Source organism: Corythoichthys intestinalis, chromosome 12 (genome assembly GCF_030265065.1).
Source record: "Corythoichthys intestinalis isolate RoL2023-P3 chromosome 12, ASM3026506v1, whole genome shotgun sequence".
Taxonomy (NCBI): domain Eukaryota; kingdom Metazoa; phylum Chordata; class Actinopteri; order Syngnathiformes; family Syngnathidae; genus Corythoichthys; species Corythoichthys intestinalis.
Genome location: NC_080406.1, coordinates 5,436,575 through 5,461,896, shown reverse-complemented (window position 1 = coordinate 5,461,896; position 25,322 = coordinate 5,436,575). Strand labels below are relative to the sequence as shown.

The window sequence follows — 25,322 nt, the reverse complement described above, 5'->3', positions numbered from 1 at the left end:
TAAAAAAAAAAAAAAAAAAAAACGACTTTGAAAAAAGCCCCCGAAATATTTTTAATATGTCTGTTTTACCCTGGAAAAACTCCTTTACAGACGTTGCGCAACCGCTTTTGTTTCGACCCAGCCATAAAACAAAGGTAGTTATATTTATTTTTCAAAATGTCATTTTTAGCTTCGAATCATTAATTAATGTCTAATATTTCGTTTAAAAAAAAAACAAAAAAAAACTAAAAAATGTTTTAATCGCATATTTTAAACTTTTAGACAAATTACATCACAATGAAACAATTGGCGTCTGTAAAAAAAGTCACGGATATCTACCACATAACTATCCCTTAATTGTATTTTTTTTCGTTACTGTCACATTTTCCGATATTTTAGATGATAAATAATCGATCCAAACAAAGAAAAAAGGAAAAAAAAAAAACGTTTAAAAGGGTAAATACAGTGGGGAGAACAAGTATTTGATACACTGCCTTGGCCGTGTATCAAATACTGTACTTGTTCTCCCCACAGTATATGAAAATGAAGATCTCGACCATCTCCTTGATGTCTGCGATTTCTGCATCGCGAACCTTGTTATATTACCATGTTTCACCCTTAAAATTCCCCAAAAATCCAGCTGTGGCCATTCGCAGCTGTGTTTTGACACTCAGTGATGCATGCTACATGGAGTTTTTGGATCGAAAAGAGGTAGGTATGCGATAATATCTCGTTAAAATCATGGTGTCTCTAATTCTACTCTCACGTGTGCTCGCCTCCAGTTAGGGCAGGGGTGTCCAAACTTTTTACAAAGGGGGCCAGATTTGGTGTGGTAAACATGTGGGGGCCGACCTGGGCTGAGGTCCTTTATGTTGAACAATATATTTAAGCAAATTTTAGCGAGCCATTATGTTTGTCACATTGCTTTATTATCTTTTTTAAATTAATAATTTCAACAATCTCACAACTAGCCTTTGTGGCTAAGCTTTCGACTCTCAGGCTCTTGCAAAACACTGCTGATGTAACATTAAACTAGCTTCAAGTTGCTTCAATTTCGCGCTACGTATCTTCCCTGTAATCTTGTCGTACATGTCAGCGTGTCTTGTTTGGTAAAATCGCCATATATTGAACTCTTTAAAAACAGCGACTGTCTCTTTGCAAATGAAGCATACACAGTTGTTGCGTATTTTAGTGAAGGAATAGTCCAATTTCCACCTATCCTTGAAGCGTCGGCCGTTACAGTCAACTTTCTTTTTTTTGTTGATTGTCGCCATTTTAGAAAATTGGGAGTAAAAGGTCACACAGGCTAATGTTGCTATTTAGTGGGTAAATAACGAGCAGCATTTAGTGTGTACGCTAGCTCATATGCTGGTAGCAGTACAGCTGACCAATTTATTAAGTCTGTGTGCGGGCCAGACGTTATTGATTTTATGACAGAGGCTGGGGGCCGGATGAAATTTGACCACGGGCCGCATTTGGCCCCCGTGCCGGACTTTGGACATGTCTGAGTTAGGGTTTTGCTGTTTTCAAAAAATTGTTGTTTTTAAAAATGCCCTCCTGTTCAAAAAGTTTTCTTCCCCCAGTAAATTAAGATATTAAGCTTTCCAATGATGTATCACACATGCATATAGGACAAGGAAAGTTGGCCAAATTGGGGGTCTGAGAGCGGAACTTCAAGTCACCTGAATGTTTTCCGCCATAAATAAAATCTTAACTGTTTCCTACTTTAAAAAAAAAATAAAATAAAATAATTTTTAGGGTTGTTCCGATCATCTTTTTTTGCTCCCGATCAGATCCCGATCGTTTTAGTTTGAATATCTGCCGATCCCGATATTTCCCGATCCGATTGCTGTTTTTTGCTTCCGATTCAATTCCGATCATTCCCGATCATATACATTTTGGCAATGCATTAAGAAAAAAAATGAATAAAACTCGGACAAATATATACATTCAACATACAGTACATACGTACTGTATTTGTTTATGACGACAATAAATCCTCAAGATGGCATTTACATTATTAACATTCTTTCTGTGAGAGGGATCCACGGATAGAAAGACTTGTAATTCTGAAAGGATAAATGGGACTTTGTATATTGTGACTAAATATTGCCATCAATTGTATTTGTTGAGCTTTCAGTAAATAATACTGTAGCCATGCCCAAATGCATGATGGGAAGTGCAACCATGACTGTGCGTAGTGCTACCAATTGATAGATTGGGAAATAACATAGGGTGTAAAGGAAAAGATCAATTACTACCTTGCTTCCCACGATATTTCTAATCGCAGGGAGAGGGATTGTAAGGCTTTAGCCAATTAGAAAAAGGCTCCAAAGGCTGCCAAAATTCACTCTACTCATTTCACGCTGCCTTTTAGTTCTCTTTATGGGTAAAACAGCGCCATTACAGATTGAGTGCGACAATGCGTGAGTGGGTCGTGCAACGCATGCACTAATTGCGATAAATTTTTTTACGTGATACATTTTTTAAAAATTGATTACCGCCGTTATCAGGATAAATTTGATAACCCTACCTTAAGCCTAAACTAAAGACTCTGGATGAGTAACATATTATGGCTGTAATGTTAAATACAATTAGAAAACGATTTAATTAAAAAATATATATATATTTAGAAACGGCATGACCGATATTTTTTTTGCCGATTCCGATACTTTGAAAATGACATGTTCGGGACGCCGATCGATCGGGACATTTCTAATAATTGTATATGGCGGAAAACACAGACAAGGCTGAAAAGGCAGTTTCTGCTCTTGCACTCCTCTTTAAAATAAACTGCTGTATTTTAAGCCTGAAGAACTGTTGTGTTTGAAAGAACAATATGTCTATATGGAACTATAGCCGTTTCATGGTGCATTAAACCCCCGAAATATTTTGAATTTGTCCGTTTTACCCTGGAGACCTCCGTTTACAGACACCGCGCAACCGCTTTTGTTCCAACCCAGCCATAAAAAGAAGGTAAGAAATGATATTATTCCAAATGTCTGTCATTTTTAGCTTAGAATCATTAATTGATGTCTAATTAAAAAAAACAACAAAAAAACGACTATAAAATTATTAACTCGCATATTTTAAACTTTTAAACAAATTATATCACAATGAAAAAAATGTGTCGTTAAAAAGGTCATAGATATCTACCTCATAACTATCGCTTAATTGAATTTTTTTTCTTTTTGTCGCATTTTCCCCGATGTTTTAGATCAGGGGTCCGCAAACTACGGCCTGCCTCCACATATGGTCCGGCCCCCTGAACATTTTTTTCCTTTTCCCCAATAGTGTTATTTATTTCCTGGCTTTTTTCTGTGAAGAACCAATAGTGGGGGTATTTGGTCATTATCTATTTAATTAATAGTGTTATTATTATTCATTAGTATTTATTTTATTTTATTTTATTTACTTTTGTTCCGAGAAGAATCCAGAAAGGGTTATTTGATTGTGGCTTTCTTGAAAAACAATACATTTTTACATTTCGGTACTCCTGCAATCGTCACACTTTTTCTGTTACAAACTGACCTGGCCCCTCATCAGAGAAGGGAAAAGTTATGTGGCCCTCACAGGAAAAGTTTAAAAGGGTAAATATATGAAAAAGAACATCTCGACCTCTCCTTGACGTCTGCGATTTCTACATTACCCTTGTTATATTACTGCATATAGCTGCTCTGCCATTGGCTATAGCCTAGCATTCCTGGCATCCAATTGGCTAAGAGGGACCTCTACTGTATGTCTGTGTGTGTCTACCAGCGTCCTCTTCATTGGCCCCTCGTGTTCCGACAGCTTTACACGAGTGTATTAACTTTTATTCTTTACTCTATTATTGTTTTTTTACATAATGCACAACTTTGATTTTATGCTTATTGTGCAATAACCTTATTGTATTACGTATTTGTTACATGTATAGATGCATTTTAATGCATTATAAAAGATTTATGTCTTAATTTTGGGGGGCTTGGAACGGATTAGGGCATTGACATGGAAAACACGTCTCTACTTATGGAATTTTCAGTTTACGAAACTACTTCCAGAACCAATTTATTTCATAAGTAGAGGCACCACTGTATAATTTTAAGGGAGAAGGGAAGCTAAACATTGTAGATTTTGACAAGATCATATACTTACGTATTACTAGTGCTTTAGTTCTGGACATCGCAGTAACATACTCGAGGCTCTAGTTTGCTACAACGGAACATTTTCTCCCTGTTCTTGGATAAAATGAGTCACTACAGAGAAGTAAATACAGGAGAATGTCCCTCACCTCAATTGTTGCTTGTTAGCGTGCCTTGCCAGATGGCGGAGTTTTCACAGTTTCCAGCGCTATTTAGAAACCGAACGCCCCGCAACAAAGAGTCATTAAAGTAACGAATGTTCGATGCACTCTTTCGCTCTTCATATACACGGTGACTAATAGGCAAAAGCAACATTGCTCGATCCACTAGATGTCAGTACATGCAACACGCTGTTCCTTGTATTCCGTCATTAGTGAAGCTAGCGGTTATCTGGACTGAGCACAAATAATTGACGGAATTGAGTTTGTGACCGAAGCAAAAGTTTATTCATGCGGGCAACTGAAGCCCGTCAGGATTTGCCCAACAGCCTCAAACTACTGATTGTTACTGGAGACCTTTGTTCTCCGAGAGCACATAGTCATGGTTCATCAGGGTCCAACTAGGGCATTATCCAACAACAATACATTAGTTCTTCATGTACATGTTGATACAACACTGCCCCAACATGTAAAAGAAGTGAGAGTATTCTTGTGTGAGGTCCTCATGAGCCAAATTGCTCCGAGCCAAAAGTTGAATGCCATCAACAGTGAGGCGACTAATGACCAGCGCGTATGGGAAACAAAATAACGCTGTGCAGGTCACGCGAGGCAATTCGTCGGGGGCTGTAAATTACACACAAGTGAGCAGTTTTTTGGTGGAACACGAGAAAGTGCTGCCAAAAAACATTTTTATCCAGTTTTTGGGGAAGTTTCGCTTCACCACAAAGCATTTGCAGGTGAATGGAATGTTCCGCTTGTTCTTCTCTGAGAGTCGTAACATAACAACAAGACTGTATGCCAGTGGTGGACGCTGGTCTTTTTATTTTTTTGTACCTGTTCTGTTAAGTTGCTTAGATACGGACAATCGGAATCTGAGTGTCACATGGGAGTTTGATATAATCCCATTGTGATGGTTCATTATGTATTATTTACAGCTGGCCAAAAGTTTTGGCACATTTGCAACTGTCAGATAATGCTCAGTTTTTCCCAGAAAATGATTGCAATTACAAATGCTTTGGTAGTAATATCTTCATTTATTTTGCTTTAAAAAAATACACAAAAGAGAATGGGAAAAAGATTAAATCATTATCATTTTACACAAAACTCCAAAACTGGGCCGGAGAAGAGTATTGGCACACTTTGAAAAATCATGAGATGCTTCTCTAATTTGTGTAATTAACAGCACCACTTACTTACCTGTGGCACATAACAGGTAGTGGCAATAACTAAATCACACTTGCAGCCAGTTAAAATGGATTAAAGTTGACTCAACCTCTGTCCTGTGTCCTTTTGTGTACCACATTGAGCATGGAGAAACGAAAGAAGACCAAAGAAGTGTCTGAGGACTTGAGAAGCAAAATTGTGAGGAAGCATGAGCAATCTAAAGGCTACAAGTCCATCTCCAAAGACCTGGATGTTCCTGTGTCTACCGTGTGCAGTGTCATCAATAAATGTAAAGCACATGGCACTGTGGCTAACCTCCCGAGATGTGGACGGAAAAGAAAAATTGACGTGAGATTTCAATGAAAGATTGTGCGGATGGTGGATAAGGAACCTCGACTAACATCCGAACAAGTTCAAGCTGTCCCGCAGTCCGAGGGTACAACAGCGTCAACCCGTACTATTCGTCGGTGTCTGAATGAAAAGGGACTTGATGGTAGGATACCCAGGCAGACCCCACTTCTGACCCGGAGACATAAAAAAGCCAGGCTGGAGTTTGCCAAAACTTACCTGAGAAAACCAAAAACGTTTTGTAAGAATCTTCACTGGTCCGATGAGACAAAAGTAGAGCTTTCTGGGAAAAGGTGTCAACATAGAGTTTACAACGGAAATAAACAAGCCCTTCAAAGAAAAAAACACGGTCCCCACAGTCAAACATGGCAGGGGTTCCCTAATGATTTGGGGTTGCTTTGCAGCCTCTAGCACTGGACTGCTTGACTGTGTGCATGGCATTATGAAGTCTGAAGACCACCAACAAATGTTGCAGCATAATGTAGGGCCCGCTGTGAGAAAGCTGGGTCTCCCTCAGAGGTCATCGGTCTTCCAGCAGGACAATGTCCCAAAGCACACTTCAAAAAGCATTAGAAAATGGTTTGCGACAAAGCACTTGAGACCTCTAAAGTGGCCAGCAATGAGTCCAGACCTGATTCCCATAGAACACTGATCTGAAAATGGCAGTTTGGACAAGGCACAAATCTCAGAGACCTGGAGCAGTTGGCCAAAAAAGAACGGTTTAAAATCCCAGCAGTGCATTGAAGAAACTCACTGATGGATACTGGAAGCGGTTGTGCTACCAAGTTTTAGGCTGAGGGTGCCAATACTTTTGTCCGGCCCATTTTTGGAGTTTTGTGTAAAATGATAATGATTTAATTTTTTATTTTTTTTTCTCCCCATTCTCTTTTGTGTTTTTTCATTGCAAGCAAAATAAATGAAGATATGACTACCAAAGCATTTGTAATTGCAATCATTTTCTGGGAGAAATTGAGCATTATATGACAGAACTGCAGGGGTGCCAATACTTTTGGCCAGCACTGTATTAGGATGAAGCAGCAAACAGGAAGAGGTTATGAGGGGATAGGAAGGAAAGACGCAGATTGAAAAGAGAAAACCAAAACACCAAAAAATACATTGTTACGCGCCTATGCTACCAATGAACACAGAGCTAATTATGTTTACCTGTGGACACCATGTGGGGGGGCTTGATAACCAAGGAGAGGAGGGGTGGTGAGTTAAAGGGTGACGTGATTAGGCGGGGTGAAGCGTACACAATTCAGCAATGTGAAATGGAGAACCCAGTATTGTATAAATCACATATAAGTGTGGATATGTTGACATCCTATTCTATTCTACCTGATCGCAATCCTGGCACCGACTAACTCTCTACCTGTGTGTGTCTAAGGGCACTTTCACATTTGAGCAATAACCACTGTGGCGGCTTTCGATTACCAGGTAGCCGGGCGTATCGGGGTATAAAATTTCAGACGCACCTTCTGATGATGATCAAGTTGTTGTTTATTGCGATCCAGGCGTTTCGAAGCTTGCTCACAATCCAAATAATGGTGAGGGATTTCTTATTGCAAGTTTTGTAAATGGTCAGTGGTTATGAGTCGTGGTCGTATGTCTTGTAAGCTATGAAAAAAAATGTTCAGATGGTTTAGGTGGTCAAAAACTGTGTGGCTACCCAGTCCGTGTCCAAAACAAAACTGGCTTCTCCCTTCCATTTAAACACACCTGATAGGTGTCAGCTGATTAGTGCACCATTTGCAGCTACCGCACCATAAACTACAAATAGAGGGCGTACCCCCCCCCCCCCCCCCCCCCCAAAAAAAACAAGCCAATTTCTTTCCAAAATACAACAAACTAGAGATGTCCCGGGTCCGATCACGTCATTTTCAAAGTTTCGGAATCGGCAAAAAAATATCGGCCATGCCTTTTTTTAATATATATATATCTATATTAATTAAATCGTTTTCTAATTGTATTTAACGTTATAGACATAATATGTTACACTTATACAGAGTCTTTAGTTTAGACTTAAGGTAGGGTTATCAAATGTATCCCATTAACGGCAGTAATTAATTAAAAAAAAAATGTATCGCGTTAAAATATTTAACGCAATTAATGCATGCACTGCATGATCCACTCACGCATTGTCGCGCTTCATCTCTAATGGCATCGTTTTGCCAATATAGAGAGCTAAAAGGCAGCGTAAATTGTATAGAGTGAATTTTGGCAGCCTTTGTAGCCTTATTATAATTGGCTAAATCCTTACAATCCCTCTCCCTATGGTTAGAAATTTCATGGGAAGCATTGTGGGGAAACAAGGTAGCAATTGATCTTTTTCTTACCACCTTGAATTATATCCCATCGCAGAGAAGATATATGAATTGGTAGCACTACGCACAGTCGTGGTTTCACTTGTCATGGTTCCACTTCCCATCATGCATTGGGCATGGCCTTCAGTATCATTTACTGAAAGCTCAACAAATACACTAGATGGCAATATTTAGTCACAATATATAAAGTCACAAGTCTTTCTATCCGTGGATCCCTCTCACAGAAAGAATGTTAATAATGTAAATGCCATCTTGAGGATTTAATGTCATAATAAACAAATACAGTACTTATGTACTGTATGTTGAATGTATATATTCGTCCGAGTTTTATTCATTTTTTTCTTAATGCATTGCCAAAATGTATATGATCGGGAAAAATTATCGGCAATGATTGGAATTGAATCGGGAGCAAAAAAAAGCAATCGGATCGGGAAATATCGGGATCGGCAGATACTCAAACTAAAACGATCGGGAGCAAAAAAACATGATCGGAACAACCCTACAACATACCAATACAACGAGTGACCAACACTGAAACAACATAACTTTGCCAATGACTAATATGGCTCCAACAACCACTGATTTGCAGGTGAATGGAATGTTCTGCTTTTTCTTCTCTGAGAATCTTCATATACCATCAACACTGTATATGGTAAGAGTGGGAGCCGCTGGGAATGCCGTTTCCTGCCTGGTAAAACGTGTGGATTCTGGAACGACGTGAGTAACTTGAGTCACGTCTTGAAGGAAAACCACAGAGTATTAAGTTACCTTTGATTGGCCGCTTTGTTACTGCGGATGCCAGAGAGACAAAGTGAACCTTTCTAGCATTCCGACACAAATACGAGGGGGTACACATCAGAATTAGACTGATTATACCTTTGCTGGATTAGCCTCCAATCAGCTTGGCGATTATCGAAAAGCTATTTCAGGAGAAATTTCACCTTGCACTCAGGGCAACCGTATTTCTGTGAATATCTGCTGCGTACACACACACACACACACAGACAGGCAGAAGAAGAGAAAAAAAATGCTGTTTCAAAAAATAGCTGTCGACAAATTTGATTAGTGATGACGTCATGATTAGGGGCGTGAAAATACTGTACATGGAAAAGGTGATATATCTGTCAGTAAGCTCCTTTTTGAACTCCAAGACAAGTGTTACCTCGATAGCTCGATTAGAGAAATAAATACGACCCCAACCATGGATTGATTTTCTTCTAAGACTTTATAAACATGATATATCACGGGTATAAAATGATATGACTCAGCCATGAGCTGAGTCATGAGCACCCAGAAAGTACGAAGCTGTACAATAGAAGCTGGACATTTATACTGTTAAAAAGGGCGGTGCCGAAGCGCACCATGAAACAAAACTTTACCGAGAAACGAAACTCATCATCTCACAAGCCTTGGTATTTTTCCATACAAAAACATCTTTGAGCTGGGACCTTGAACACCGGTGCCAGGTGGAAAGAAGATAAGAAAACAGTCCTCCCTTGGATTCATTCAGGGCATGTTGAAAAACAATGGAACATAACAGTCCATATTTGGGCATATGGTGATACAGTCTATGGGAAGGCACACTCAACAGATTAATGCTATAATGTTCTCATGCAAGCATAACAAAAAGCATACAAAATATGATGTATAATGGTTGTGTTTTAAGCATGAATAAAATTCTCTCACAATATCGCGATACTTAGGAGCCAAAAAGGTTATCGATATGCTCCAACTAAAAATCGATTTGTCGTTTTAAAAATGTGTCACTGTTTAAAAAAACAAAAATACGTTGCCAACAAAATCTTCCATTAGAATTCGTTAGTTCACTGGCTGCCATTGCCGGCACAACATCCAATTCATTTTGACTGGATTTTCCTGACCCATGTATCGATAATAATGCTATCTCCGCTTCGTAAGATCATCGTTATCGTGAGCCATAAATCGCAAATCTTATTGTATCGTGAGGTACCCAGAGGTTCCCACCCCTAGTCATGATACTTCAAATCCTTCTATTTACTTCTCTGATGAAATGCATGGTTTTACATTCACACGATAGCATTGTTTGCATGTCTTAGTGAACAGGGATGTTTGTCTGCATAGAACATATTTTAAAAACAAATTGTATTAGTCAATCATTAAATTCCGGTGTGATGCCAATTTAGACACCATTCTAGGAATTATAGCTATTCCCTTAAAGCAGTACTTTTCAAATAGTGGTGCTTTATGCAGTACTAGAATAAAGGGTAATTGCACATCCAGCCAGTGGGTGGCAGTGGCTCTCTCATTTATACAGTGTGCGAAGTATTTTTGAACCAAACGAGCATACAGCAAAGAGCACTGGAGATCTGAAGAGCTAAGACAAGAAAATATGACGAAGCGTATGTAGCGTTCGGCTTTAACTTTTAATACAGTGGGAGATAAGGAAAGACCAGTCTGTTTACTGTGTCTAAAAATGTTTGCAAGAGACAGCTGGAAGCCAAACCAAGATATCACTTAAAGTCATTAGACCCCAATCACATTGATAAGCCGCTTGACTTTTTTTGTTCAGCGAAAACGTGCCAATACTGCCAACAATCATCCCGGTTTGTCAGTGTTACATCAGTAAACCAGCGAGCACTGTTAGCATCATATAAGGTGGCATACCAACTTGCTCAGTGCATAATAACTGCACACAATAGCAAAGGATCTGATACTGCCGAACCAGATGCCCGAGCCAGCTCAACTGGCTCATCTCAACGTGGAGGAGTAGTGGCTCGACACAGAGTCCCTCCCGGATGACCGAGCTTCTCACGTTCTGAACCCGTCTGTGAGTCATCACCTTATTATTGTTTGCGTGTCACAATAAACCTAAGAGCTATGTTGACTGGGGGTTTAAGCCCCTGGCAGGGTCACCCATGGCAAACAGGTCCTAGGCGAGAGGCCAGACAATGGCTCAAAAGGACCCTTTATGATGAGAAAAATGAAGAGAGACAGCGAGAACGAAAAGTGGTATTTGGTATGTGGCAAAATTGATTTCGCCATGAGCATTTTTTTTTTGCTATGTGGCAAAATGTATGTTCTCATGTGGCATTTTTTGGCCATGTGGGATTTTCTCTATGTGGCAAAATGGATTTTGGCATGTTGCATTTTTTTTTTGCCATGTGGCATTTTTTTGTTATGTGGCAAAATGGATTTTGGCATGTTGCATTATGTGATTTTTGACCGTACACTTGCCATTACAGCGCATTGACATGCACCTGGCACCCTAGTCAAGCTATGCCCTTGATGGTTATGAATGTCGATTTTGCCACATATCCCAAAAAAATGCTACATGCCAAATTGCATTTTGCCAAATGGGAAAAAAAAATGTCACATTCCAAAATTAATTTTGAACATACCAAGAAAAAAATGCCACATAGCAAAAAAAAAAAAAAAGCCACATTCCAACATACAGTTTGCCACATGGCATAAAAATGCCACATAGCAAAAAAAAAAATGCTACATGCCAAATTACATTTTGCCACATGGTAAAAAAATGCCACATGTAAAAATGTATTTTGCCACATACCAAAAAAATGCCACATGGCAAAAAAAATGCCATTTGCCAAAATCCATTTTGCCACATATCAAAAAAAATGCCACATGGCATAAAAATGCCACATGCCAAAATCCATTTTGCCACATAGCAGAAAAATGCCACATGCCAAAATACATTTTACCACATGGCATAAAAATGCCACATGCCTTACTACATTTTACCACATGGCATAAAAATGCCACATAACAAAATACATTTTGCCACATACCCCCAAAAACTGCTACATGCCAAAATAAATAATAAAATAAATAATATTTTGCCACATACCCAATACCACTTTTCGTTCTTGGCCCCTGCTGAAAATGATTGGGCTCAGGGTTCCCTTGCCTGGACGTGGGTTACCGGGCCCCCACCTCTGGAACCAGGCCTGGAGGTGGGGCTCGAAGGCGAGCATCTGGTGGCTGGGCCTGTGCCCATGGAGCCCAGCCGGGCAACGTGGGTCCCCCTGCCCACGGGCTCACCACCTGTGGGAGGGGCCAGAGGGATCGGGTGCATAGGGAGTCCGACCACCAGCTACAGAAGCTTTCGCTCAAATTGTCTGGCATATTGTCCTTATGAGTTAATAAATTCAAATTGATGAGCAACATTATTATTTACCGATTTTATTAAATTTTATTTTTCAGTATTAAATGGTCCAAAAATTAACCTTGAGTGTATTTTTACAGTTTGGATGTGACTTTTTTTTTTTTTTTTTAAATTCAGGCCAAGTGATGTGCTTTAAGTCTTTTCTTTTACAAACAAAACAATGTTAATAAAGTTATACTTAATTGTAAATTGATCTACATTACTTTTTTTTATATTAAAAAGGGCACAATTATATGCAGAGGTGTACTTATAGTAACAATAATTTTATAGACAAATGATACTATTTGCAGTGGTGGTAGAGAGTTGGGGGGAGCGCGAAACGTTTACGTCTTCTTGGAGGTGGCGTAACAGAAAATAACTGAGAAGCACTGCCTTAAAGGTTTTACGTTAACTTTTTCACATGGCTACCACCATTAACCGCAACCCAGCAGGTTGTTAATCATTCAGCAGTCAATGAACCCAAAAATGCTCTTAACAAGCTTTCACGTTTAAAACACAACCATGGTCCATTGCGGTTTTGCATCCTACTAGCATGAGATGTTGGGCTTCCTTCAAGAATCTTGCTGCCAATTTGGGACCACAATGGGCCAGTATGCACGACGCTGATGTCACACTGAAAGCATTCAACCACCCCATCCTGTGAAATGGTAACAATATTTGTTTAGTTACAAGCTGTGCACAAACGTCGCACGACTCTGTTCATTAGGGGTGGTAACCGCTAGGTACCTAACGATACTATACGATTTGAGCTCAAGGCTCATGATAACGATGATCTCACGACAATTATCGATACATCGGTCAGGAAATCGTTCCAGCATATTCTCCAAAACAACTAATAAACAGAAAAGCAAGCTATTTTCATCCTTCTGCGTGGAATTGGAATGAGTTAATCGCTAATGGACGTACAATTAAGCCTGCCGCGATATTCAATAAGTAAATTTAATCAAATTATGCATACAATTGTGCGTGCGTTTGCGTGCACTCGGCACACGTGCGTGTTGACAGCATATGAGACTCCAGTTCCTTTCCCAGATGTTTACTGGTCACCAACACGCCGTAGAATGAAAATTCAGACATACAAAATCAGGAAACACATCTATATTAAACATTGTAAAACGTTAGCATTGCTACATTGAAGCTTATGGAAAAAAGACAATGTACTAACCACTTTAGCCTGCTATAGAACACTGGCAGTCTTCGCAAAATTGCGGTTAAAAGGTGACACTTCAAACATGAAAACTCGCTGGTTTACAGCATTTGCACTTTTATTGTGAGTGTAGAGCTTACGGTTAGCGGCTTAGCGAATTTCGGGTAAACATTTCAAAATAAAAGCATTTGCATTGTTTGTTTTTTTAATATTTATTATTTTTAATTAGGGTTGTTCCGATCATGTTTTTTTGCTCCCGATCGTTTTAGTTTGAGTATCTGCCGATCCCGATATTTCCCAATCCGATTGCTTTTTTTGGCTCCCGATTCAATTCCAATCATTCCCGATAATTTTTCCAGATCATATACATTTTGGCAATGCATTAAGAAAAAAATGAATAAAACTCTGACGAATATATACATTCAACATACAGTACATAAGTACTGTATTTGTTTATTATGACAATAAATCCTCAAGATGGCATTTACATTATTAACATTTTTCCACGGATAGAAAGACTTGTAATTCTTAAAGGATAAATGTGACTTTGTATATTGTGACTAAATATTGCCATCTAGTGTATTTGTTGAGCTTTCAGTTAATGATACTGTAGCCATTTAACTTCTGCCCAAATGCGTGATGGGAAGTGCAACCATGACTGTGTGTCGTGGTACCAATTGATATATCTTCTCTGCGTTGGGAAATAAGATAGGGTGTTAAGAAAGAGATCAACTACTACCTTTCCTCCCCACATTGCTTCCCACGATTATTCTAATCGTTGGGAGAGGAATTGTAATGCTTTAGCCATTTAAAAAAAAAGAATCCAAATGCTACCAAAATTCACTCCACTCATTTTACACTGCCTTTTAGCTTTATATAGTGTATGGGTAAAACGGCGCCTTTATAGATTGAGCGCGACAATGCGTGAGTGGGTCGTGCTGCGCATGCGTTACTTGCGTTAAATATTGTAACGTGATAAATGAAATAAATATTAATTATCGCCGTTAACGCGATAAATTTGATAACCCTATCTTAAGCTGAAACTAAAGACTCTGGAAGAGTATAACACATTATGTCTGTAAAGTTAAATACAATTAGAAAACGATTTAATTAAAAAATAAATTTAAAAAAGCATGTCCGGTATTTTTTTGCCGATTCTGATACTTTGAAAATGACGTGATCGGACCCGATCGATCGGCATCTCTATTTTTAATATAGTTTGTGTTTTATTCTAGAATAACAATAAATTGCATTTGAATGGGTGATTTATTAGGATGTATTGTCAGTACATTAGTGGTTTTTGTTTAATACAAAATTGACAATAATATTGGATATCGGCAATAATTTATGAGACAATATATCACCTATTAAAATTTGTTATCACGACAGGCCTACGCCCAATCCATTTGAACTGGGAGGGTGGCAGCAAATGAACGAATTTGCCATCCCTCCGAGGACGTGAGAGGCAGACGAACAGAAAAACCAAGGCAAAAATGTAACTCGCAACGAAGGGGTCAAGAATACAAACTGTCAAATGGCTGCAAGTCAATATCTTGGCAAGCCGCCACGGATCGGTTTAAAGAAACTGTTGATCAGCTGGAATTGGATGCAGGTACGATGTTTGGAACTCATCCCACATTTCTGTAACTGAACAATCAGACCAGCAGCAGAATGTGACAAACTCATGCCAGTTGTCATACTAGGTCAAAACGTATTAAATATTATAGATTTTTAAACCAATGGCAATATATGTGTTTCTAAATAACATATTTTAGTAAAAGAGAACAATTGCAGCTTATGAGAGCCTACAAGTCTTTAAGGCCGAGTTTCCCTTTAAAAAGCACGTACATGTCCGCCATCCTTTACAAAAATATTCAGTAAAAATAGAACAAAACCATATGCGGATTTTAAGGGGGGGGGCAGGCCCCCCCTGGTGGCCGAAAAGTGTCATTGCATGAAATTGACCTTCCTATATGTATAAAAGTTGTAACGCAATAAAACTGCAACAAAAATGAATAAAATGAATCAAAAATTGTTTTTTATAATGGGTCAAAATTACTTTTCGAACCGATCATGTGACTAATACTTTAAATGGTCATTTGCCTTGCATAAAATTAAAAAAAATAAAATGAGGGGAGGGCAATTTTATTTTTCAAATGACTTTTTTTTTTTTTTTTTTTTTTGCGGATTGAATGATTTAGAGACAAGTGTCTTACCCATAAATGGCCCAAACACAAAAAGGATTGCTAAAATCAAAGAAAACCTTTTCAATGAAAAATTGTGTTCAAATGCAAATTTTTCAATCTCAAATATTTTTTCGCATTCAAAAATGTTTTCTATGATTGAATTTTTTCTTTTTTATTTAAGTGATTTTTCTTTTGGAAAATATATATTTTTTGAAGCAACTTATTTTTTGATTGAATCATAAAGACAAAAACGTCCTAGCCAAAATGTGGCCCAAACACATATCAACATTACTTCAATCAAAAAAAAAAAAAAAAAAATTCAATCAATCAAGGAAAATAGCTTTCACGTGCATTTTTTTGAGTTTCAAATTTATTTTTTTTAGTTTATTATTTTTTTATTGAAACGACTTTTTTTATTGAAAATATATATTTTGATTGAAGCAACTTTTTTTTTTTTTTTGATTGAATGATAAAGACAAATCTACCGCCATAAGGCTCCGCCCAGCGGATACAATTTTTGACTGGGGTAACTACATTGGCACGACAACGGCGAGCGTACCATATTTAATGGATGACGATCTTGGCAAAAAGTATTGCCTCAGTAGCCTGATTTAGAATTCCCCTCAAGAATGATGGGAAACAAAAAAACATTCATTGTCAACTTACTATCATAAATATTCTTGTTATTTTATTGCTGAGACTGCGTTTCGGGGTCATCAACATGTTGTGCCCCCCCTGCCCCAAAAGTCAAACCCCGCCTATGAACAAAACTACCATGATTATCCCATTCTCTCATAGAAATGAAATAAGTCGTTTTCTGTATTCGATTTTGGATTCTAAAGCAGTTATGGAATGAACGAATGAAACACTGATATTTCACCCTCTCAAAAAAGGAACTGGTGCAGAGTTTTTGTTCCAAATCAGGAACTATCGCTCATGCTTGACAGGCATCAAGCTCAAAATATGCCTGACTCACAGAGTACTGTGGGAAACTGAAAAACACAAAGTAGTGAATGCACCAAACAGGCTCTTGACAACAATGTAAGAAAAGTAAGCTCTGCTTTTTTTTGGCTGCCATTCAATAAGGTGTAATTGCACAACCACTACAAAAGATGGCAGAAGCGCTCTTTGTCAGACTGTGCACAGCGAGTATTTGTTCTTTTGGGGTTTGTAAACACTGCACGCAGCAGGAGATATTAATTGCAGTAAATAATTATAAGAATACTAATAATAGATAACAAAAGAAAAATGATAAAAATATAAAGTGAAAATAAAGAGGAATGAAGAAAATATTTACTTATAAAGGCATTGCTGATTGTGATTTGGCATTGTACATACTGTATATGCAAACACTAAGGATTAAAGCAACACTTCAGTTTTTGGGGCCGTTTACATGGTGAAGACGAAAAATTTCATTTTTGCATATATATATAGGCCCATCTCCATTCGAACAATGCTGCAATTCTGCATGAAAACGATGTAGTATTCATGCCAGGCCCTAGGGGGCAGTGCAGATTTACAAGGCGACAGCGAATGATGCACTTTGACCCCACCAAAGTTCCTCAGCCCGGAAAAAAATATGCCCGCCCACTCGAAGCGATGGCATTTTTCTTTTGTTCAAAAAGGCACAAAAATGGAAACATTCAACATATTTAATTTAAAAATATTATTAACACAGTAAGTTAAAGCTGACATTCCGCCATATTTGCTGTTTTTAATGTTTAGTAGCACCGCTGCGCACGCCCAATGTGACGTGTACGAGTGCTGACGTTATCGGTGCGGTGTCGCGCCGCGGGACACTTTGATATGCATGCGGAGATAGCCCCCCTCAATCGAATTCTTCCACTTTGGAGGCAGGATTCAGAATTTTTCGTCTTTGCCTTCAGTCTTCGCGGACATCTTAAGCACGGGAGGCAACTCCTTAACAAAGTCATTACGTCTTTGTGTCGCAAAGTGGCCATGTAAACTGCCCCTTAGTTGATTTTAGCGACGCCGGCAAACAAAAGCGGAAGTGTTTTGCATTATGGAAGACTTTTTTTCCTCTTCGGACAAAGCTTTTTGTCTCTGTTACGCTGCCATCTTTGCAGAATTCGCGCGAAAGCGTTAGCATCGACTCCTGTCTTTATAATGAATGGGGAAGGGGGAAGTGACGTATGCCGTAAAGCAGTCAGCACATTTGTAGTTTTTTGTATGGCAGGGTTCCTGCCACCCTCCTCAAATTTAATTAGTGCCGGTAAAGTGATACAAACCCTCTCAAAATATAAAAGAGGTGTCATTCAACTACCGTATTTTTCGGACTATAAATCGCAGTTTTTTTTCCCCCATAGTTTGGCTGAGGGTGCGACTTATACTTTGGAGCGACTTAAATGTGAATTTATGAACACATTATTATATCATTTCACGTTATTTTGGCGTTTTGGAGTGACACTGATGGTTTGGTAAACTTGTTAGCATGTTCTTTATGCTATAGTTATCTGAATAACTCTTAATAGCTATGTTACGTTAACATGCCGGCCACGTTCGCATTTCGTTGTTTATGCATCATTTAACTAGGGCTGTCAAAATTATCGCGTTAACGGGCGGTAATTAATTTTTTAAAATTAACTTGTATTAACATTTATATTTTAAGAACTACAAGTCTTTCTATCCATGGATCGCTAAGAGAATGTTAATAATGTTAATGCCATCTTGTTGATTTATTGTTATAATAAACAAATACAGTACTTATGTACCGTATGTTGAATATATATATCGGTCTTGTGTCTTATTTTTCCATTCCAACAATAATTTACAGAAAAATATGGCATATTTTATAGATGGTTTGAATCGCGATTAATTACGCCTAATTAATTTTTAAGCTGAAATTAACTCGATTAAAAATTGTAATCGTTTGACAGCCCTACATTTAACATTATCATACTCTACACTTATTCAGCATGTTGTTCTCTATTGAATTTTTATTTTAAATTGCCTTTCAAGATGACATATCTGTTCTATGAGTTGGATTTTATCAAGTAAATTTCCCCCCCAAAATGCGACTTATACTCCGGTGTGACTTATATAGGTTTTTTTCCCTCTTCGTTTGGCATTTTATGGCTGGTGCGACTTAGACTCAGGTGCGACTTATAGTACAAAAATACGGTAGTTGTCAGTTGACATATCATCACAAAAGTTATGAAAGTATTTTATAAAGGTTGAAAAGTTACCGAGTGTTGCTTTAAGGTGTTAAAAATATGTAATATGACTATTGATTGCATTCAGAAATAATAAAAAAATTAGGGCTGTCAAAATTATCGTGTTAACGGGCGTTAATTAATTTTTAAAAATTAATCACGTTAAAATATTTGACGCAATTAACGCACATGCCCCGCTCAGATTAAAATGACAGCAGTGTAATGTCCGCTTGTTACTTATTACTTGTTTTTTGTTGTTCGGTGGCCTCTACTGGCGCATGGGTCCAAATGATTCTATGGGTTTTGGGAGTGAGCATGGTGTAATGACATCAACAATGGCGAGCTACTACTTTATTTTTTGATTGAAAATTTTACAAATTTTGATAAAATGAAAACATTAAGAGGAGTTTTAATATAAATAGGAGAATATATATGATATATATATCATCACAAAATTAATGAAAGTATTTTATAAAAGGTTGAAAAGTTACCTAGTGTTGCTTTAACGTGTTAAAAACATGTAGTATGACTTGATTGCATTCAGAAATCATAAAAAAATAGAAGAATAAATGAAGGTTTTGTTGCCATAGCATTGAAGCTTTACATAAAAACCAAAAGTCAAGCATGCTACAATATCCATTTTAAAATTGTGTTAAACATTCAAAACTTTTAATCTCGAGTCCATCAAAACAAGATAATTTTAATGTCAAATCTCTCCAATCATTCACAAAAAGCTGTTATGAAGAAGAAAATGACTTTTAAAAAATACTCAACTGACAGGTTGTAATATACTGTAATAAAACTATGATTTGAGTTTTTGTTTGCAGAGATTTGAGCTCGAGATTTCACTGACTCATCCATTTATGACGATCACTAGAAAACTACTTTTACAAAAGACTATCAACTTCTCAAGTAAGAGTAAAATCCTCACGTCTTGGTATAAACAACATCACATGACATAAAAAATCGCATGAACTCACTTCGATCCACCTCTGAGCTTCCACGTACGCGTCCTGGCAGCTCACAGTTGACTGTTCTCGCCACTCCATCACACCAGATCGTTCTCGTGTTAGTTCTTTGAATTAAACGTTAAATCAAACCATGATCGAACTCCCTTCTTTTCTCCTCGATGATCGAAACTTGCCGAGTGAACCAACCAGGTGACATTCGCTAATCTCGCTGTAGACAAAACAAAACATAACAAAACAAAAGTTAAACGCGTTCTATTGTTGCGCGTGGGGCAAGGTGGAACAAAACAGTCGCACATTCTTTTGCATCACATCACATGATCACAAGGGCTCAAGCCTGGGACACACCTGTCTATTATGCAGACAGTATTACCATTACCTTTTAATTGTTCTCCCACGCTGCACTCGCGTACTAATTCCACGTATTCTGCTTGAAGTGTGTGAGTAGAGGGAGCCTTGTGAATCACCTAATACGTCTTCAAAATTGTTTAAAAAAAAATCGAGTCCTGCTAGAAGAGATTAGAACTTTTTTTTTTCTTTTAAAAGGAACAGAAACACGTTCCAACTCAACAGCGACACTCAGTGGACTTTGACATGTATCACAAGCGCAGCCAATTTACCGAGAAGGGTCCAGCTGCGGCCCGCAGGACAAGCCAACCGCACCCCCTGCTTTCAACGACCAATCAGATCAAGAGTTCGCATCCGCAAGCCGCGCCCACTGCTTTCAACGACCAATCGGATCAAGTGTATGTCATCCGCCAACCGCGCCCCCTGCTTTCAACTAGTCGTTAATGAATTGATACGTAACACCTTTTAATTATGAACTTGATTACCCACAATTCACTCTCAACTTAACTAGAGGGGTTTGAGACCTAAACTTATCTAACCTTCCTTATTAATAGAAAATGATATATTTCTTTAGCCTTAAATTTAACTAGACCGTGGAATATTATGATGTATATAATCTAGGGCTGTCAAACGATTAAAATTTTTAATCGAGTTAATCACAGTTTAAAAATTAATCGTAATTAATCGCAATTCAGACCATCTATTAAATATGCCATATTTTTCTGTAAATTATTGTTGGAATGGAAAGATAAGCTACAAGATGGATATATACATTCAAAATACTGTACATAAGTACTGCATTTGTTAATAACATAAATAAATCAACAAGATGGCATTAACATTAATAAAATTCTGTTAAAGTGATCCATGAATAGAAAGTCTTGTAGTTCTTAAAAGATAAATGTTAGTACAAGTTATAGAAATTTTATATTAATACCCCTCAATGTTTTCGTTTAAATAAAATTTGTACAATTTTCAAACAAAAAATAAACTAGTAGCTCGCCATTGATCAGCACCACCAATTCTCATGGTGCTGAAAACCATAAAATCAGTCGCACCCAAGCGCCAGCAGAGGGCTACAAAACTCCAAAAACACAAGTAACAAGTGCAAATGACACTGTACTGTCATTTTAATCTGTTTGAGCGGGGCATGTGTGTTAATTGTGTCAAATATTTTAACGTGATTAATTTAAAAAATTAACTATTGCCCGTTAACGCGATAATTTTGACAGCCCTAATATAATCCTATCAAAATTTAATTATATTACTTTAAAGGATGAATATCTACTTTGAAATATATGTAGCTTTCAACGACCAATCAGATCAAGGACAGTGCTTAATCTGTAAATCATAAGGTGCCGGAACGCAAAGTATATGCAGTATGACAGCGCAGGGATGACGAGACGGGCACAGGTCCCTGAACATACGCAGAAATTGGTGTTGAAAACAACATGCATGCTTTTGGCATGTTGAAATATCGTTTGATCCTGGCTGCTGCTCCCCAGTTGCCGCGAATTTCCAAAGTTTTTTTTTTTATGTCGGGGCGTGATTTGTTGGTCCAGCTTTTCAGTGCATCAACAAAACTCTGACTCTTTCAAATGACGTTAAATTTTTTTGAACAACATGCAATTCTTGGGATTTATTCTGTAAATGAATTTATGTATAGACCCTACTCACGTGACGTCACAGCCACGCCCCCGCGCCACGTTGTCCGTATACTCGTCATGTTAATGCATTAGCGCTTCGTAAATTCCTCCTATTATGGCGTGTTTTTCTGCTCGTTAACATTAATAATCAAAATGGTGAAGTCGTGTGTGGCGGTCGGTTGCAAAAACAGAGAAGATTGACGGAGAGACTTGGAAGTTTTACCGTATTCCGAGAGACCCGAAGAGGAGACCGAGATTGACTGCTGCAATTCGACGAGAAAACTGGGCTCCAAAGGACTACCACAGATTATGTACTAGTCATTTTATATCTGGTAAGATGCATTTAATATATATTTAGAGGGTTTTGGGCTGACAACCACAATTGAGATCATTGCTAGGCTAATCGCCAACAACATACACTCAGACGTTGTGAATGAACTACCTGAAAATATATAATTATAAGGGGATAATCAGACAGTTGTCATACAATTAATTTACAATTTCACTATTGAGGTCAAAAGCCAAAAAATACATTCAACTAGGGACAATCTGGAGTAGTGCTATCGCACTTCATATTTATTACATATTATATATGTATGTAGTGAGAGTGCTATCGCTAAACCATATAAACATTAAAAGCCCTAGCTCCATTGACAAATGACATGAAATACATTAGACTTGACAGTGGATGTTAGCAAGAACAAAAGATTTTGAATTAAAAATTTCGTAACTCACCTTCTGAGCACAAGATTCCTGCCGAATTTTCGTGTACGAGGACCTGTTTCACCCAACCAGCAACGTAGCATTTGTAAGCCTCCAAGCTCTTAAAGTTTTTCAAACTTTCGTGAGAATAGGCTGATTTTGTGTGGACAAGATAGTTGTAAATATCAGGGTCAGGCAGAGACGGCGAAGGCAGCGGGTCAAAAAACATCGATTTAGGCATCAAATACGGATCTGGCGAATGGATAAACTGAAGCTTTTCCACGTAACGCCGTTTATGCAACGCATCCAATGAGTTTACAGCGTCAGATAACACCGGGGCTTCCATGAATTGCTCTATAACTTGCTCGACTAATTGAAGACAATGAGAATAGGCCTAAAAAATAGGTACAATATGGCGGCCGGAAACAGCGACACGCCCATTTTGTGACGTAGGTGAGTAGGGTCTATATTATTATTTTATACATTACATTTTTTTTTTAATGTTATTATTATTTTCTATACACGAGGGGTGCCGGATCATTCAAATAAGTCCCGGAACAAATGGAGGCCAAAATCAAGAGGTGCCGGATCTTGTTCCGGCAGGATAAGGCACAAATTAACCCCTGATCAAGGGTACGGTAATATATAATATTAAGGAGCAGGGCCGGAGTGGGACTCATTTTCGGCCCTGGAATTTCATGCCTCAGACCAGCCCACTCATTTAAAATAATGTCACTATGCATACACGTGTTAAGTTCAGTGTTCTCTAAAGCCGTGTACTGTAATTCTGTGTATTCCAATTCAGTGCAGGTAATGGTTGTTTAACAAGGTGGCTTTATTTTAACAAGTGCAACACAACATCATTTTGAACAAATTTAAAAATGGATTAAAAAAAAAAAAAAACTATTAAATGATACATTTGAAAAATTAAGGCTGTCAAACGATTAAAATTTTTAATCGAGTTAATTACAGCTTAAAAATTAATCGTAATTAATCGCAATTCAAACCATCTATAAAATATGCCATATTTTTCGGTAAATTATTGTTGGAATGGAAAGATAAGACACAAGATGGATATATACACTCAACATACTGTACATAAGGATTGTACTTGCTTATTATAAGAATAAATCAACAAGATGGCATTAACATTATTAACATTCTGTTAAAGCGATCCATGGATAGAAAGACTTGTAGTTCTTAAAAGATAAATGTTAGTACAAGTTATAGAAATTTTATATCAAAACCCCTCTTAATGTTTTCGTTTTAATAAAATTTGTAAAATTTTCAATCAAAAAATAAACTAGTAGCCCGCCATTGTTGATGTCAATAATTACTTACACAATGCTCATGGGTGCTGAAGCCTATAAAATCAGTTGCACCCAAGCGCCAGCAGAGGGCGGCAAAACTCCATAAAACACAATTAACAAGTGGGCATGTCATTGTACTGTCATTTAAATCTGTCTGAGCAGGGCATGTGCATTAATTGCGTCAAATATTTTAATGTGATTAATTAAACAAATTAATTACCGCCCATTAACGTGATAATTTTGACAGCCCTAAAATAAATTAATAAATAAGACCTTTTCTGCAACATTAAATAATAACAAAATGAGTGCTTACAGATAAAACAAACATAGCAACATAACAATATGAAAAATAAAGAATACGTATTGCACATTGTAACAACTTCTAATGATACTATTATCCATTTTCCATTTCCACTTTAAAAACGCCAGGTAATTGATTATATTAATTCTATTGTTCACTCGTTGAACGACATGGCAATCCTACCTTCCAGCTCTGCACCTGTGGTGTGTTCATTTTGGCTAATGCTTACTGCTACATATCCCTTGTGAGGTGCTACAAGAAGCCAAAGTTTCCACAATTACATATTGTCGTATCACACGGTGCAAGTTGCATTTTATTCGCCATCTGGCCTTACCACTTTCGTTGTAATCCTCTGTAGTTTGAGGCAGCAAGGTCGTTGAATGAAAAAATTAGCTATTTTCGCGCATTTTGCCGATTCTTTCACGAGTGCTTTTCTCTTTTTAATTCTTATTTTTCAGCGCCACCCTTGCACTTTTTATCCATCCGAGCACCGAGATAGCAGCTAATTTGGCTCAATACAGACTACAATTAGGGGGCGGAGCTGCATGCTGTATTTTTCGTGTGCGCACGTGAGGATGAGTCTGGAAAAAAAATAATACTGTATATATATATATATATATTTTTTTTTTAAGATGGCCCACAGGGACAGCGGTAACAGAATGTAAGTTTTACTCATTGACACTGTCATAAATAAATACCAAACAAAAAATTATAATCTAAGTCTAATAAGTCTATTTTTTTTTTTTTTTTTTTTTTTTTAATAAAACCCGGACCGGCCCATCTGGCCGGCCGGCCCTTCTGGAATCGTCCAGAAGCTCCCGATTAGCCACTCCGGGCCTGTTAAGGAGGCAACCTGGAAATGCCTTAAAATGAAAAGGAAGTGACTCATAAATGCTCCCAAAATCAAAACCGTTTTTACAAGAGTTAACATGTTTTTACTTGATAATACTGTATTACATTTTTTGATTATATCACGTTTTTACATGACAGTGATCACGTTTTTACTCGATAGTATTATGTTTTTACATGATGGTGTCACGTTTTTACTTGATAGTATTACATTTTCACATGATAGCACAGCTATCCTGCTGCAGTGTGTGCAAACCTTGTCAAGGACTACAGGAAACCTTTGGTATCTGTAATAGCAAACAAAGGTTTATGTACCAAATATTAAGTCTGATTTTTGTGATGTATCAAATACTTATTTCATGCAATTAAATGCAAATTTATTATTTAAAAATCATACGTGATTTTCTGTTTTTTTGTGTTAGATTCCGTCCGTCAG

General features: G+C 37.7%; 1 protein-coding gene across 5 annotated transcripts in view; it reads right to left on the bottom strand.

The window, feature by feature from the left end:
* Positions 1–20,275, bottom strand: part of LOC130926603 (LIM domain only protein 7-like) — a 185,986-nt gene extending 165,711 nt beyond the window's left edge. Inside the window, exons 1-2 of one of the 5 annotated variants that reach the window (XM_057851600.1) lie at positions 20,110–20,275; positions 19,743–19,941 (exon numbers count right to left, since the gene is read on the bottom strand). In XM_057851600.1, the coding sequence (XP_057707583.1) occupies positions 19,743–19,811 (69 nt within the window). In that variant the 5' untranslated portion in view covers positions 19,812–19,941; positions 20,110–20,275. Of the gene's footprint in view, positions 1–19,742; positions 20,063–20,109 lie in introns of those variants that run through there. The other 4 variants (XM_057851604.1, XM_057851601.1, XM_057851603.1 and 1 more) reach the window with 4 other exon arrangements.
* Between the last annotated feature and the right edge of the window lie 5,047 nt (positions 20,276–25,322).